The sequence below is a fragment of the Aulonocara stuartgranti genome, assembly GCF_965226115.1.
Source record: "Aulonocara stuartgranti genome assembly, chromosome: 11".
In the NCBI taxonomy this organism is placed as follows: Eukaryota; Metazoa; Chordata; class Actinopteri; order Cichliformes; family Cichlidae; genus Aulonocara; species Aulonocara stuartgranti.
This window is the reverse complement of record NC_138947.1, coordinates 4,325,794-4,340,739: the sequence shown is the minus strand read 5'-3', so window position 1 is coordinate 4,340,739 and position 14,946 is coordinate 4,325,794. Positions and strand designations below refer to the sequence as shown.

Sequence of the window (14,946 nt, the reverse complement as noted above, 5' to 3'; positions counted from 1 at the left end):
ACACCCGGAATGGCTAACTGAAGGCCGGACGGTCCTGATCCCCAAGGACCCCAAGAAGGGACCGGTCCCCTCCAACTACCGACCAATAACCTGCCTCAGTACTACATGGAAGCTCCTGTCAGGCATCATATCGGCTAAGATGAACAGGCACATGGGTCAATACATGAGCGGGACACAGAAAGGAATTGGCAAGAATACCAGAGGCGCAAAACACCAGACAGAACAGTCAGCCGAGACTGCAAGACCAGACTGACCAACCTGTGCACTGCCTGGATTGATTACAAGAAGGCCTATGACTCAATGCCCCACAGCTGGATACTGGAATGCCTAGAATTGTACAAGATCAATGGGACCCTAAGAGCCTTCATCAGGAACTCAATGGGGATGTGGCGTACAACACTAGAGGCCAACTCCAAGCCCATAGCACAAGTCACCATCAAGTGCGGGATCTACCAAGGAGATGCTCTGTCCCCACTGCTGTTCTGCATAGGCCTGAACCCCCTCAGTGAGATCATTAACAAGACTGGCTATGGATACCGACTACGGAACGGAGCAGTTGTCAGCCACCTCCTGTACATGGATGACATCAAGCTGTATGCCAAGAGTGAACGAGACATCGATTCACTGATCCACACTACCAGGCTATACAGCAATGACATTGGAATGTCGTTCGGACTGGAGAAGTGTAGTCGGATGGTAACAAAGAGAGGGAAGGTAGTCAGAACTGAGGGGATTGAACTACCAGAAGGCAACATTGCAGACATAGAGGACAGTTACAAGTACTTGGGGATCCCGCAGGCGAATGGGAACCATGAAGAGGCCGCTAGAAAAGCTGCAACCACCAAGTACCTGCAGAGGGTCAGGCAAGTCCTGAGGAGTCAGCTGAATGGTAAGAACAAGATCCGGGCCATCAACACGTACGCCCTGCCCGTGATCAGGTACCCTGCTGGGGTAATAGGCTGGCCAAAGGAGGAGATAGAAGCCACTGACATAAAGACAAGAAAGCTCCTTACCATGCATGGAGGGTTTCACCCCAAATCCAGCACCCTGAGGCTGTACGCTAAGCGGAAGGAAGGGGGCCGGGGACTGGTGAGTGTCAGCACCACAGTCCAGGATGAGACAACGAACATCCAAGAATACATTGGGAAGATGGCCCCAACTGACCGAGTGCTCAGTGAATACCTCAGGCAGCAGAAACCCAAGAAAGAGGAGGGAGACGAGGAACCATCATGGAAGGACAGGCCCCTGCACGGTATGTACCACCGGCAGATAGAGGAGGTGGCTGATATCCAGAAATCCTACCAGTGGCTGGACAAAGCTGGACTGAAAGACAGCACAGAAGCACTAATCATGGCAGCACAAGAACAAGCTCTGAGCACAAGATCCATAGAGGCTGGGGTCTATCACACCAGGCAAGACCCCAGGTGCAGGCTGTGTAAAGATGCCCCAGAGACAATCCAGCACATAACAGCAGGGTGCAAGATGCTAGCAGGCAAGGCATACATGGAACGCCATAACCAAGTGGCCGGCATAGTGTACAGGAACATCTGTGCCGAGTATAACCTGGAAGTCCCGAGGTCAAAATGGGAGATGCCCCCAAGGGTGGTGGAGAATGACCGAGCTAAGATCCTGTGGGACTTCCAGATACAGACGGACAAAATGGTGGTGGCTAACCAACCGGACATAGTGGTGGTAGACAAACAGAAGAAGACGGCCGTAGTGATCGATGTAGCGGTTCCGAATGACAGCAATATCAGGAAGAAGGAACACGAGAAGCTGGAGAAATACCAAGGGCTCAGAGAAGAGCTCGAGAGGATGTGGAGGGTGAAGGTAACGGTGGTCCCCGTGGTAATCGGAGCACTAGGTGCGGTGACTCCCAAGCTAGGCGAGTGGCTCCAGCAGATCCCGGGAACAACATCGGAGATCTCTGTCCAGAAGAGCGCAGTCCTGGGAACAGCTAAGATACTGCGCAGGACCCTCAAGCTCCCAGGCCTCTGGTAGAGGACCCGAGCTTGAAGGATAAACCGCCCGCAGGGGCGTGCTGGGTGTTTTATGTATACGTATACATATATGTGTGTATATATATATGTGTGTATGGGGTGCTGGAGAATATATATACGGACATGGACAAAATGGTGGTGGCTAACCAACCACACATAGTGGTGGTAGACTAACAAAGGAAGACGGCCGTAGTGATCGACGTAGCCGTTCCCAATGACTGCAACATCATAAAGAAGGAACATGAGAAGCTCGTGCATGTATTTTTTTAGTCTTATGTTGGTTATGATGTTCTTAAAAAATATCTAATATAAAATATGATTCATCAGAAAAAAGCCTCTATGTCCTGCTCGCAGTAAAACTACACTTCAACAATTCTGTTTACTTTTCTGTGACATTCAAATAAAACATTACAGAAGTTCATCAGCAAGCACTCACACATGTCTTTGTCTTTGATTATGCTGCAGAAGTACTGTGGATTCTCTACGAAGCTAGACAAGCCAGAGTCTTCATCGGAGGAAGGCGGGCTGGTACCAAAGTTCATGAAGCGCAGTGACACGGCCAGGTCATCCTCCTTCCCCAGAACTGATGATCCTAATGAAACGGAGCAAAGCCAATAAAAATGAGAGAAATGAGACCTAATCAGTCTCCAACCATCTGTGATTGCAGCAGCCATCAAAAGAAGCAATTCAGAACCCATTTTTCCTTTCGAGGAACTGGCATTCACTATTACTAACTTGGATGCACATTTGTTGGTACCATGGTGACAGATGATGACAAGCTCTAATAATCACCATCATCAACCATGCAGCAATCAGGGCACACTGAAGTGAAAAAAATATGACCATACAGGAAGCCTGGGCGGTTAGCAACTCCCGACTATAGTGCGTATTAAAAGCCAAACAAGTGGGGTCCAAATTGTAAAACCTCACTTAGGAAGGCAAACCACAGAACCCCCAGAGTCCAACATGGTAGAAAATGGAACAACAATAAGAGAGCACAGAAGCGATGGAAGGAAGGAAAGAGGGAGCAGGGTCCACTTAGGCAATCAGGGCCACTTAGGCACTCTGAGAGTGAGAAGGGTGTGTGTGTGTGTGTGTGTGTGTGTGTGTGTGTGTGTGTGTGTGTGTGTGTGTTCCTGCATTCATCCATCCAGCCATCCATCCAGCCATCCCCTTTAATGGCCCTCACCCCGTGGCGGTGGCCAGGGGAGGTTTCTGCCGCCGTTCTTGTGCAATAATTAAGGCACTTTAGCCGACACAGTGGCTGCCTGCGAGCAAAGTTACAGCTCAGTGGAAATCCTATATTAGTCCGTCTCTCCTGTGCATTACCTTTTAAGAGACTGACAGAACCATCTGTGATTTGAAACAGTTACTTGGCAGAACATTTGACTTATTCCATATACATTCTTCAGAGGCGCGCATAGAAAAATCATGTAAAGCCTTAGATTCCGTTCACTCTAATACATCTATATTACTTTTAAAAATCTTCACAATTTTCTCCCGTTACAACTGAACAAAGTGTTTGGTTGGGGATCCAGGTGTGTTTTGATGGAAGCAATGAATGCAATCTTCATAGATGCAAATATATATATAAAACAGAGCTACTGTTGTCCATTATAGAAAAACCATGTGATTAAAGCCTGTGCTTCATGTGACCACAATCCGTTTGTGTAATGTTTGTGGTCACTTTTTCTTGATGGATGTCTGACAGCATGCCAACAAGGCATAAACCTACCTCCTTCCATAATTCATTTATTTTCTAGCACGTCAGTGTTTTCCTACCAAAGCTTTTACTTTCATTTCTCCCTTCGACTCTAAAAGTTCGAGTATGAAAACATGTTTCTGCAATAAGTAAAAAAAAAACATAATAACCTTTTAGCACATTGTTACTGAAAGAAATACAAGTCTTGCAACACATCTGGGAAAAGTTTTCAACCTTTAGAAACCAAATTATAGGTGACTGAAGTGGCAGGAAGGAGTCTAATTCTGAGCGGAAATGAATATCACTGACTTGTCATAAGGCACATGTGTAAGTCTGCTGCTAACCTCAGGCAGATGAGCGGCAGGCAGCTGCAGAGGTGCAGCTCACTCAGTCCTCTCAAACTCCTTTTAATACAAAAGTTGTCCCAGTCATATCATTTATTGACATTTGTCATTCATGCGCGATACAGTCACAATAGGTGAGAAGCCTGATATCGCTCTTATATCCTGGGGTTAGATGCCCAGTTTCTCGGGCAGGTTAGGGAATAACTAAAACCATAACTAGTCCTTTTTCACCTTTCTCCAGTCACGATGAAGCAACAGACTTAATATACAATAAGTAGTGAACATTAAAAGCCCCATTAAGTTATTTTTTTAAATCTTTTGACAGAGCTAAGATTCTTATTATGGAAATAGCCGTTAGACTAATTAGAGCTAATTACTGTCTGTGACTGCAGTTCCAATTAAAAGACGAGTGTCATCAGGCTTCTCCTTTAACTTTCGTGCCTAATTTCAAGCTTGCAGTCAAACTTAAATAACTTACTGTGAATTCCAAACTTGGAATGATGGCCACATTTGTAGACAACCAAAACCATGATGAGCAGAAGTTTGCAAGCAAACACACCGAGACCCACGGCCACATACACCTGTCAAACAAACATTGTATTTTCAGTCACTAACACTCATTAGCTGCTGCTTTTGCATTGGGATTGAGAAGCGTTGGCACAGACGCACCAAATACATCCGACTCTCCGGGTTTTCTGTGACGTCCATGTCTGATTTGTTTGTAGGACCTGCGGGGCAGGAGTGAGAGCAACAAATAAAATGACACGTAGATCTCCATTCAGTGTTCAAAGGACATGCTGAGATATTTTATAGACTCAAAATCAACTGAACACTTACTTTGACCCACGACGTCTTGCATGTGGGAAAAGCACAAAACACATTTATGAGCAAACAGCACAGAGTACCATGATGCAACATGCGCTTCTCACGGTGCATTCACTCTGTTTAGTTTGGCTATTTCTACATATCAAGCACTGAATCACAATGCAGTAAGGTCGACACCTTTCAGTTCACGACATAGAAAGAATCCCCAGAACTAGTATGACGATCAATTAGTTTTAAGTGACACTTACATTATTGTCTCTGTCAGATATCTAATGTGCTCCCTCTTCACTCCTCATCACTTTAACACTGAAGGGCAATAACACACCTTGAGCACTGCTATGAATTCCCAGCACATAACTTGGTACTATCATCGTACAGTTTATATAATTCACTCACACTTAAGTCCAGATGATACCTTTGCTCTTTATCAACACTTCATATCATTTTCTCCATTCTGTTTTCATTAAGCTCTTCATTTGTTGCATTGTTAGTTATGTATATATATATATTTTTTCTCTATCTATATAGATATAGATATAGATATAAAGACTATAAAGTCGCTTCCGCTTATCCTTTTCAGGGTCGCGGGGGCGCTGGAGCCTATCCCAGCTGTGTGGAGTTTGCATGTTCTCCCCGTGTTTGCGTGGGTTCCCTCCGGGTACTCCGGCTTCCTCCCACCGTCCAAAGACATGCAACTTGTGGGGATAGGTTAATTGGATAATCCAAATTGCCACTAGGTGTGAATGTGCGAGTGAATGTGAGTGCGAATGGTTGTCTGTCCCTATGTGTTAGCCCTGCGACAGACTGGCGACCTGTCCAGGGTGTACCCTGCCTCTCGCCCTATGACAGCTGGGAGCCGCGACCCTGAAAAGGATAAGCGGTAGCGAATGGATGGATGGTTGGATTATTTCTATTATTATTTCTTATATATTATATATTTTCATCACCCTCCTGTGAATGCAATGTTGCGTTCTCCATTTGGATTTGACGTCTCACATTCAGCGTATGAAATGCCACCGGCCTCGTGGCTGTCGCTCAACTGTGATCTTTGCAGCCGATGCTGATAATCATAGTAAAGACGTAGGTAGATGTAGATTTTTGCACATGTAAGCTTCCTGGGGCTTCCATGTGTAGTTTGTGGTGATTCTATACAGTTTTCTATGTCCCAGCGACCAACCGTCCAAATAACTGACTGAAGGCTTTTCCAGTATGGTTGCCAGTGGACTTTCCTCCAACCTTGTTGTTAAACCCCATCAACGGGCAGCCAAGACACAATATAAAAGGCATCCATCTCCCTTGCCCTCAGCAGCCACAAGAACCACAGATAATATATGTTGTATTTATTGATCACAGAGCCACAAAAGCGGGAGTTTAAATTAATGTCAGGGTAGGCCAAGGCCAAAACAATAAATTAAATGATAGCAGGTTACCTCCATGAATAACATAACTGCTCAAAATAAAAGGCATGCCCTTCTTCTTCCTTCAAACTTAAACCAAAGACACAAAGCTGCATATGTGACAGGTTGGCACCAGGAAAGAGTAGATGCCTCCTCTCTAGATGATGGTGGTCATCTTGGTTCCCTATCTAGGAATCAGGCTGGTAATCAGTGGTTTCCACTGCAGTGCACGGGCACATACGCTGTTCACTTGATTGATTTTTAAAGTGACTTATAATGCAAAGAAAACCTGGAGATGAATTAAAGATATTTATTCTACACGTGATGATTAAGATGTCTGCAAATTCTTTCATCTCTGGTAGGTAATGGATTTAATGTGATTTCCATAGGGAAACCCAGCAGCTATAGTTGATATTACAGGATGATGAACAACTTCTAATGACTTTAATTAATAACATTTAAGTGATTACAAAGATAGCAGAATTAGAACCTTTTACAATTTTGGTATAATATCAGCAAACTTTTAAAGTAGCATTTATCATTAATAAAACATATAATTCTACACATCCAGGTTTTATGTCCCGGCTCATTTGGATAAGGCCTCAAAATAACTGGCCAAATAATGTGCTCAGAGTTGGCTTTCAAGATGTTTCAAGATGGCGCCAAGTGAGACATGACTCTAGGAGATAATTAGTAATCAGTGAGTAGTTTAGTTTAGAGTAGCAAAACAGGAACTCACATGGAATTACCCCCTCAAAATTGTCAAAGGGGTTGTGCATGAAAAACCCAAGTGCGGTGGCCTCATCTCTTCCCAGTTTGTTCTCCACAATCAGAGTGTAGTTGCCATTGTTGACGTGGGTTGGCTTGTCAAGGAAGAGACATCCGTGCTTCTCCGATCCATCGCCTGAATCTACGATGGGCTGCGTGTATATGTATCTGGTCTCGTTTAATTTCTTGCCGTTGTAAAGCCAGGTGATGTTCGGTTCGGGATTGCCGTCCACGGCAAACGGAAAACACCAGTGGTGCTGCGGCACAGCATTATTCAGGAAGATTATTCTGACTGGAACTGCGAGGAGACACAGAGTTTTGAGTTGTGAAGTAGCAGAGCACAGACATAAATGAGTTTCTAAAGAAAAGATGAGCTCAAAAACTGTCTATGGTGTCCTGGTGATTTGATTTAATGTATTTTTAGATGGAAAAAATCAACTGAGAAAGTAAAAAAGGTAGTCTGGGAAATAAATCTTTGGCAAGAGTTCAATGAGAATATTGACTCAATCCTCATGTTTGTGTAGTGCAGACAGTTAGCTTAGCTCAGTTCTACTGCATCTGACTAGTTGGTTCCACCCGTTTCCAGTCTTTCAGCTAAGCACTTAATATTATATACAACATAGTCATAATATAATATAATACATCTATAAAGACTCTGTGGTTTTGCGTCTGACTTAAAACACTCAGTCATAGGCAAAACAATCAATCAGAGAAAGATTAACCAATGAAATTACCTCATTGGGAACTTCTCTGGATGAAAGTCAGGAAGTCAGATTTTGTAGGCTACAGCTCACTTAAATTATGACCCAAATTAACATTTTACTGACAAGTTTAAGGTCTCAATCATTTGTTTCAAGTCTTATTATTGCAACCAACATATCAATCAAAGTTATCAAAGCCAACCCTGACTTAAAAAATAACAAGACACTCGACCTGTGGTCATGTCCATCTTTTGTATACAGTCTATGCTTGCAACTTTGCCCATACTAAAAAAGTTCTCCCACGAAATACACATAGATACACTTACAGTCAAATAATAATTATATATGCTCAGCCCTGATTTTATGCTGAATGTGCATTTTACTCACACATAACAAAGCAGGTCAGTACTCTATAGGTTGCCTCTGAGTTTCCAAGAATCAATGCTCTCCATCTGCACTGCAAACCTGCGCTGACCTGCTATGAATAATGAAATCCTGGTCGTTGTCGTGCCCCTGACCACAAATGCTACCTGGAAGCTCTTCTGGACGTGAAGTTACAGGAAATGGCTTTGTTTAGATCGAACACAACTCTCGACTGCAGAAACCCCTGATGTGCACGAGTCATTCTGCTGCTCTTAACCCGTGACCCAACCCCAGAAAGTGCTGCGCTAAGGAGATACCAAGGCATTCGTCTCTTTACCGAGGGCTCGCTAAAGTCTGTTACACCGAGTGAAAATTAGTGCTATTTATCACATTTAACTAATCATCCATTAGCGACCTCTGCTAATCTTACACAAGCAATTTCACTGCAGGGGTGAAAAGGAAGGCTAGAATTATGTTTAATGAGCCTGCCAGTTCTCAGACATCAGATCATTGCAGAATTATACAATGAACATTGTGAAACATGGCAAACACAATAAATGATTTCTGGCCCCAGTCCAGGTAGAGTCGGTGCTAACTGGATGCTTTGCAGGCAAGACACCATCTTTTGGGACAGTAGATGTTGACAAAAATGATGATTTGCTTTCACCTTTTCAGACTTAAAGTTAAAAAAAAAGCACAATTTAGAAAAGCTCTTTTATATGAAAGGGAAGCCACACAAGTACCATGAATCAATGGCACAGAGAGCCACTCAGCAGTAAACACCCACTGTTCTGGGAGGTAATTAAGAATAATTAAAGGGCTAGCGGTTAACGAGTGTCCGTCCACCAGGGGGGCCGATGTTGATAGATTAGCTGCACTAACGCATTTACAGACTGCCAATCACTGCGGATGAAGCGGTTTTCCGGTGTAGGAGGGAAAAGTCCATTAGCACAGGCTCAAATCAGATCTTAGCACGGGTTATCAGCCTCATTTTCCTGATGCTCATTATCTGTCCCTTGATGCTTGTGCATTTGGCCTCAGCTGATTGGCGCCCCTGCTCTTTTTGGCTTTATTTTCTAATGAGTGTCACTGAGTTGGTGATATATGATATTGTTTGGGTAGTATTGTCAGTAATGTATCACTAATGCATCTGACTCTGTCTTCAGTGGGACCGCTGGGTGCTGTCATTCCTCATTGTTCAACTTCCAGATGCACTAATGCATCCGAAAGGAGAAAACAACAGTAAACCTCCAGGGTCAAGCTGCAAGTGTAATTTAAAAGTACATGAGGTGAAGGAGTTCTTTAAGAGCAAGGTGAGGTGAGTTCACTTTCTTTTGTCCTCTCATTGTATCCCTGCATTAAAAAGCAAGCCATACCCGCTGCACTTCACTTATACTATTTTAACACTACTCACCAGTCGGCAGAGTGAGTGGCAGGTGACAGAGAGCTCCATTAGAAGCATGGTGGGTACATACTCGTATTTGTAGAAGGGGCATTTAGAAGAAATCAGTGCAGTGCGTTTTTCCCTTTCTCTGGCTGTCCACCCTGCCTGCACTAGAAAATGGCCCCAGTGTGCTCTCGCCCTAACCTCCATTAAGCCCGACGATTTGTATTGAGCCTGTGAGCTTTCAAGAGCTCGGTTTTATTTTGCAGGCACTTACACTCAATGTCCAATTGCACCATCCTCTCCCCTGGCCCAGCTTGGTTCTCGGCCTCGCAAGTCAGGTTGTGTAGGTTGTCCTTGGAGGAAACGTTGGTGAGGTAAAGGACCAGCTCCAGCGCAGAGTCTCTGCTCTCCTGCAGCTACCGCCGGCACACACAGACAAGGTGTTTAACTACAAATACATCGCTTGGAGGTATACGTGTTACAACGATGAAATGAGACCCAATTTACTCTAGTATGGATCAATAGATTAGAGAGCCGCATTTGAAGGTGATTTATGTCACTTTAGGCTCAATGTAGCTGATCTAAAGAGCTTTACAGCAGATCAGAAATGGAACCACAATGTAAAAACCCTGACTACAATGATACAGCAATTACCTCAAGGTAGACCGTACAGAGAAAAACCCAACAATCAGATGACCCCCTATGAGCAAGCACTTTGGCAACAGTGGGAAGGATAAACTCCCTTTTAACAGGAAGAAACCTCTGGCAGAACCAGGCTCAGGGAGGGGCGGGGCCATCTGTCGCATCTGGTTGGGGAGAGAGACTAAATTTAAAAATTTCTTTTTAAATTTAATAAAAAAAACTAGTAGAAAGTCAATTTTCATAACACAGAGCTCTGATCTGAGCATCATCCAGTCCATCGGGGATCATAGGAAGAGGAAAAACTATGACATCTTAAAAAAACAAAGAAAAACTAATTTTGTATTTGTTGAGCACATGCTGAAAATTCTCAGCTACCTTGGTAAAAAAGTGAGAGTGGAGGGCCTCGGTCTGCCATCTCACGGTGAGAGTGGGACTTCCTTCCACCTCACATACGAATGTAAGGTTGCCTCCTTCCAGAATCTTATCCTGTGAGGCGGTAATCTTCACCTCAGGCAGGCCTGAGAGTGCAGGACAGACAGCATGAGAGTACATAGCAATAAACACAGGTTGCTGTTGTGATGGTGCAACTAAGTATAGAGTTGAACTCCTCCTCTTTTTTTTCAAAGCTCTTTAGAAAAACAGCACAGGGACAAAATCTCTCATATGTTTCCTGGCAACAAGAAGTTCCTGCTGTATGTGATTAGAGCAACAATGTTGAGCCAATTTCTTCCCCACATTTTGGTGTACCTGCTTTTTTGCAGCCTTTTATATCCTGAATAGGAACAAAAACATATTATTTTTCAAGACAATTTGAAGTAGATGCATTATTTCAAATACTGCTTACAAAACATGATTAAAAAATTATATAGCACTTTTCGGGGCCCTCAAAGCGCTGTACAATTCCACTATTCATTCACTCTCACATTCACACACTGGTGGAGGCAGCTACAGTTGTAGCCACAGCTGCCCTGGGGCAGGCTGACAGAAGCGAGGCTGTAATATCGCGCCATCGGCCCCTCTGGCCATCACCAGTAGGCGGTAGGTGAAGTGTCTTGCCCAAGGACACAACGACCGAGACTGTCCAAGCCGGGGCTCGAACCGGCAGCTTTCCGGTTACAAGATGAACTGCCAACTCTTTGAGCCATGATCGCCCCGATCTGATGAACTTTACAAAATAAATCTCCACCACATGTGGTTTAACAAATACAAATGAAACAAGTTCTTACATTTTCAACTTCTGCCCTAAAGAAAAATCCATAAGTCGTGTTACAGGCTGCGCATTTCCAGCTCTGCAACTTTTAAGGGGCTCCACTTGAGCCTCGCGTTATTCACATATTTAAAACATGCTTTTTATCTTGTGTCATTTTCACACATGAATTGTGGAGAATTTCTGAAGAATCAGGTTGGAGAAGAGTTGACCTTTCTCACATGTAGTCCACAGGAGAGACGCTCTCTAAGAAACATTCTCACTTCTCAGAAATACTGGATTAGGCAAAGGTGCTTCTTACTCGCTCTAAAAGGCTACCCTATTATACTGGCACAATGAGACAGTACACTTTTACTAGTAAGCGTGCAGTTAAAGACTGTTTTATGTGTGATCTTACTCTGTTGGCTCTCACATACAGCACATCTCGACTGGTGTTCAACCTCATAAAAAGTCCAATTTCTTCTGACTGGCTGCTCCTCGCCTGGCTTCCTCCTCATCTCACACACAGCACAAGAAGCAAAATTTGGGGCTCAAGTGCCAAGAAGTGCAGTTCCTCGAGTGGCCACTTGAGACTGGCTCCAAAATCTAGACCATAGGTGTCAAACTCTGGCCCGCGGGCCAAATTTGGCCCGCAGACTAATTACATTTGGCCCGCGAAGCCATACCAAATTACTATTAGAGCTGGCCTACTGGTATTATACAGCTAATATATATATTGTTTAGTATTAAGTTTTGCTTGTTCGATATTCAGTTTTTCAGCAAAACGTGTTTGAGTCCATAAGAAAAGATTCATTCTTATATCTGGAGGAATAAATATATTACAATAAATATTAACGTTAGCCTGCGACTTTGTTCCAGTTTTGAATTTTGGCCCACTGTGTATTTGAGTTTGACACCCCTGATCTAGACGATCACTATAGACTCCCATAGTTAGAAACCCCAAATCATAGCACTAATAAAGATTTTTAGGCAAACCACAAACAGTTATTTAAGTCTACATTTTTAATAACTGACCCATTTGACTAAGTAGAGGCTTACCTTTATCAGCCTGAGTGCTCTGATTCTCACAGGCAGTCTTATGCTCTACTTATTTATGTAATTACCAATGAATAGTGACTGGTAATAGTGATGTACAGACTATCCAATAAGATTAGGATTAAGGGTCTATATTTGTCATGGTAGTAAGGTGACTCCCAACCTCCCAACTGGGAAGGAATAAAAGTAGCTTTTTAAAAAGGATATAAAACATAAATACATGCAAGCATCTCCTTGTTTTTATGGCAGCGAGTCTGATTTTTTAAGCTTGTGTTTCAGCTTTATTGAAATAAGTCTTAATAGTTACTGTTACTTAGCAGGACTGTGTAGCTGTGCAATGTGCTCATAAAGTCTATATAACTTCATCCTCTTGTGCAAATATGGTGACTTGTGACGGCCATAAAGTTAAGTGGATGCTTCAAAATGCAGAGTTTAGAAGCCACTGGGTGACATCACTGTGGCTAAGTCCATCTTTTATTTAAAATCTATGGCAGAGCCAGAGCATACAAGGAAATCAGTGCTGAGTCGTGTGAGCTCAGGCAGAAGGACGGAGAAAAATATTGAAAATCGAACATTTACAACAATCTGAAGCCTGAGGTTCGCTTTGGCAAACAGGGTTTAACTGCGCATGAGGTGAGAACATTATTTTTTTTAAAAACAAAAACCCAAACCTTTGACCAGATCTCACGTGTGCAACCAGCACACGTGTAGCATGACTTGCCAATAAACTACTGGTAATGTCATAAAACCTGTTGGCTTGTGTTAAATCATAACAGCTGACTGGTGTCAAACCTTTTACAGCTTTCTCAACAAGAAACAATGAAACGCATACTCACTGCAGTTTTCTATCATCAAATTGAAAAGGGACATTTTCTCGCCATCGGACAAGCAAGACAACATTTGGTTATCCAGGTCACCGCGTTCTTGCCACTGCTTCAGCCAGTAGAGCTCACATGAGCAAATGAGAGGGTTGTCTCTCAAAACGCTGAAAAGAGAAACCAACAAACAATGACTTGAAATTATTAGACATGAATCAAAAACACGTTCAGTCCTCATGCAAACAGTTTTAACTCACTGTTATATACAAATACCCTCCAAGTGTTTCATTTGAAAGCTTCTAATACAAGTGCATGACAAGGAATGTATAAAATAATTGATATAAATCCTTGAAGAATTATCTTTAATTAGAAAATAACCGTACAGACAAGCTTCTATACTTTCAGGAACCTTACAAACTACATGCTGAAAGAGGACAATCAACTCAGAAAAGAAGCAGTTAACTTTACAATATCTAAATATGTTCACCTCTGAATTGAATCAACAATTAAGGACGTGTAGTTATAGATGTAGCACAAAGACTGTTTCCCAGGTTAGTTTAGTTTCATGCTGAATAACACCTCTGTCCTTGGGCTAGAAAAAGCTAACAGCAAAAGTATAACTGACCAAAGTTCTCATCAGAAACAGAAACAGCAGGAACAGCACTGGGCCATGAGGTCACTGTGGCCTGACATGCTGGTCACATGACCATATTATACTGGGCAGTTGCTAGTTCAGGAGTGACCAGCTCACTTGCAGCCCAACTTTAAGTAAAGTGGGTGAAATCCACAAATGAACTCATTTTACACCTGTATGCCCTCCAAAAATAAGAAATAATAATTTAAAGGGCTAAAACTAACACTGAAACTAAATAAAAACTAAACTAAAACTATTTTCAAATTATAAAAACTAAGTGAAATAAGAATATCTAGTCTAGAAACTAAATGAATTTAAACTAATGAGACAGAATGAAATTGTCTTGATGCAAACATGATGTGAAGAAGTCACTTGGATTAGTTATGAAACGTTTAACCCACTGAAAACTCTACGTCCAGATGAACAGAATCAACAGCCTGCAATTGGAAAAATGTTTCCAATTGCAGGCTGGTGTTGAAGAGGAACCAGCGTAGAACAGCCCCTGCATCAGCTCCAGCACTCAGTCAGTGGAAAACAGATATACGAAGGCTGGATAAAACACACATTCTGACTTCTGAAATATGAGTTTCTGGTGCAAAGTATAATCAAAACTCCAAAGATTGTGCTCTCCTTCTCTGTCTCTGCAATTGTCACACTTTCAAAGCCATCCAGCTGCAGGTTCTTGCGCCTGGTGCAGTCAAGTTTTCTTCCAAATGCACTCTATTTTTATCCAGAAAATTCAACTTGGGTAACTTAAAGCTTGTAGAGCAATTCTGTGAAGGTAATGTGACCAACTGACTGTATGCACACTGTGTGGATGGAGAGCTGAGGTCAACTATGAGGGTAACCACAAAGCTCTGTCATGTGTTGGCACTAATGGCCATATTTTTTCATGCGGTCTGCTGCTGCAGAACAGTTGCTTACCCAAGTTTTACCTTTGAAAATTATTACATTTTTATTACCACGCTAGCTAACACAAATTTAAAATGGTTTAGATGACAGAGAGTATTCTTACTCCAAATTCTAAATGGACTCACAGGTTAAGCAGAGGCAGAAAATGAAACACCTTCCAGCTGATGTGCTCCAGAGAGTTTGATGCCAAGTTTCTGTCAAACAAAAAGAG

The 14,946-nt window shown here is 42.8% G+C and overlaps 1 protein-coding gene across 6 annotated transcripts in view; it reads right to left on the bottom strand.

The window, feature by feature from the left end:
* Window positions 1-14,946, bottom strand: part of ntrk1 (neurotrophic tyrosine kinase, receptor, type 1) — an 82,684-nt gene that overhangs the window by 23,850 nt on the left and 43,888 nt on the right. For 4 of the 6 annotated variants that reach the window (XM_082551907.1, XM_082551908.1, XM_082551909.1 and 1 more), the window contains 9 exons: window positions 14,861-14,929; window positions 13,208-13,356; window positions 10,505-10,647; window positions 9,762-9,903; window positions 7,008-7,334; window positions 4,884-4,898; window positions 4,716-4,774; window positions 4,525-4,627; window positions 2,437-2,592 (listed from right to left, as the gene is read on the bottom strand). In XM_082551907.1, coding sequence (XP_082408033.1) covers window positions 2,437-2,592; window positions 4,525-4,627; window positions 4,716-4,774; window positions 4,884-4,898; window positions 7,008-7,334; window positions 9,762-9,903; window positions 10,505-10,647; window positions 13,208-13,356; window positions 14,861-14,929 — 1,163 coding nt within the window. Of the gene's footprint in view, window positions 1-2,436; window positions 2,593-4,524; window positions 4,628-4,715; window positions 4,775-4,883; window positions 4,899-7,007; window positions 7,335-9,761; window positions 9,904-10,504; window positions 10,648-11,733; window positions 11,883-13,207; window positions 13,357-14,860; window positions 14,930-14,946 lie in introns of those variants that run through there. The other 2 variants (XM_082551906.1, XM_082551910.1) reach the window with 2 other exon arrangements.